The sequence below is a fragment of the Babylonia areolata genome, chromosome 6 (assembly GCF_041734735.1).
Source record: "Babylonia areolata isolate BAREFJ2019XMU chromosome 6, ASM4173473v1, whole genome shotgun sequence".
Classification (NCBI taxonomy): Eukaryota; Metazoa; Mollusca; class Gastropoda; order Neogastropoda; family Buccinidae; genus Babylonia; species Babylonia areolata.
In genome coordinates this window covers 15,988,751-15,991,250 of record NC_134881.1, presented here as the reverse complement: position 1 = coordinate 15,991,250, position 2,500 = coordinate 15,988,751, and the positions used below count along the sequence as shown (strand labels likewise).

The 2,500-nt window shown below is 46.1% G+C and overlaps 1 protein-coding gene across 4 annotated transcripts in view; it reads right to left on the bottom strand.

The window, feature by feature from the left end:
- LOC143282781 (uncharacterized) overlaps positions 1–2,500 on the bottom strand; it is a 61,402-nt gene that overhangs the window by 38,376 nt on the left and 20,526 nt on the right. For all 4 annotated transcript variants that reach the window (XR_013055301.1, XR_013055302.1, XR_013055303.1 and 1 more), the window contains exon 8: positions 271–423. Coding sequence is in view for 1 of the 4 variants with exons in the window: in XM_076588547.1 (XP_076444662.1) it covers positions 271–423 (153 nt within the window). In the remaining 3 variants the exon portion in view is untranslated. The remainder of the gene's footprint in view (positions 1–270; positions 424–2,500) is intronic.

Here is a 2,500-nt window from a genome sequence, read left to right as displayed (position 1 = left end):
CGATAAACCGAGGACCCGTGTGCAGCATGCACTTAGCGCACGTAAAAGAACCCATGGAAACAAAAAGAGTTGTTCCTGGCAAAATTCTTTAAAAAAAAAAAATCCACTTCGATAGGAAAAAACAATAAAACTGCACGCAGGAAAAAAAGAAAAAAAAAAAAAAAAAAAAAAAAAAGAAAGAAAAAAGGGTGGCGCTGTAGTGTAGCGACGCACTAACCCTGGGGAGAAATCTATTGTGATAAAAAGAAATAGAAATACAAATACAAATACCTGTCTGACACAGGACGGCTGGTGATGCAGGGGGGTCGGTCCATCCTGGCTGACATCCCTCAGGGCAGTGTCCGCTGACAGGGTCACACTTCTGACCTCTGCACTGACCACAGCCGTGGGCACACTGCTGGCCGTACGTCTTGTTTTGACAGTCTGCACTCACATACCTCTCTGTCTTGACAGTCTGCCCTCACATACCTCTCTGTCTTGACAGTCTGCACTCACATACCTCTCTGTCTTGACAGTCTGCACTCACATACCTCTCTGTCTTGACAGTCTGCACTCACATACCTCTCTGTCTTGACAGTCTGCACTCACATACCTTTCTGACTTGACAGTCTGCACTCACATACCTCTCTGTCTTGACAGTCTGCACTCACATGCGTCTCTTTCTTGACAGTCTGCACTTACATACCTCTCTTTCTTGACAGTCTGCACTCACATACCTCTCTGTCTTGACAGTCTGCACTCACATGCGTCTCTTTCTTGACAGTCTGCACTCACATACCTCTCTGTCTTGACAGTCTACACTCATATACCTCTCTGTCTTGACAGTCTGCACTCACATACCTCTCTGTCTTGACAGTCTGCACTCACATACCTTTCTGACTTGACAGTCTGCACTCACATACCTCTCTGTCTTGACAGTCTGCACTCACATGCGTCTCTTTCTTGACAGTCTGCACTTACATACCTCTCTTTCTTGACAGTCTGCACTCACATACCTCTCTGTCTTGACAGTCTGCACTCACACACCTCTCTGTGTTGACAGTCTGCACTTACATACCTCTCTGTCTTGACAGTCTGCACTTACATACCTCTCCGTCTTGACAGTCTGCACTTACATACGTCTCTGTGTTTCAACTCTGTTTCTGGTGTGTAAAACATGTGCTTGTCTTGACAGTCTGCACTCACATACCTCTCTGTCTTGACAGTCTGCACTCACATACCTCTCTGTCTTGACAGTCTGCACTTACATACGTCTCTGTCTTGACAGTCTGCACTCACATACCTCTCTGTGTTGACAGTCTGCACTCACATGCGTCTCTGTCTTGACAGTCTGCACTCACATACCTCTCTGTCTTGACAGTCTGCACTCACATACCTCTCCGTCTTGACAGTCTGCACTTACATACCTCTCTGTCTTGACAGTCTGCACTCACATACCTCTCTGTCTTGACAGTCTGCACTTACATACGTCTCTGTGTTTCAACTCTGTTTCTGGTGTGTAAAACATGTGCTTGTCTTGACAGTCTGCACTCACATACCTCTCTGTCTTGACAGTCTGCACTCACATACCTCTCTGTCTTGACAGTCTGCACTCACATACCTCTCGGTCTTTCAACTTTGTTTATGGTGTGTAAAACATGTGCTTGTCTTGAGAGTATGCACTCACATACCTCTCTGTCTTGACAGTCTGCACTTACATGCGTCTCTGTCTTGACAGTCTGCACTCACATAACTCTCTCTTGACAGTCTGCACTCACATACCTCTCTGTCTTGACAGTCTGCACTTACATACCTCTCTGTCTTGACAGTCTGCACTCACATACCTCTCTGTGTTGACAGTCTGCACTCACATACCTCTCTGTCTTGACAGTCTGCACTTACATACCTCTCTGTCTTGACAGTCTGCACTCACATACCTCTCTGTCTTGACAGTCTGCACTCACATACCTCTCTGTCTTGACAGTCTGCACTCACATACCTCTCTGTCTTGACAGTCTGCACTCACATACCTCTCTGTCTTGACAGTCTGCACTCATATACCTCTCTGTCTTTCAACTCTATTTATGGTGAGTAAAACATGTACTTGTGTTGACAGTGTGCACTCAGATACCTCTCTGTCTTGACAGTCTGCGCTCACATACCTCTCTGTCTTGACAGTCTGCACTTACATACGTCTCTGTGTTGACAGTCTGCACTCACATACCTCTCTGTGTTGACAGTCTGCACTCACATACCTATCTTACTTGACAGTCTGCACTCACATACCTCTCTGTCTTGACAGTCTGCACTCACATACCTCTCTGTCTTGACAGTCTGCACTCACATACGTCTCTGTGTTTCAACTCTGTTTCTGGTGTGTAAAACATGTGCTTGTCTTGACAGTCTGCACTCACATACCTCTCTGTCTTGACAGTCTGCACTCACATGCGTCTCTTTCTTGACAGTCTGCACTCACATACCTCTCTGTCTTGACAGTCTGCACTTACATACCTCTCTGTGT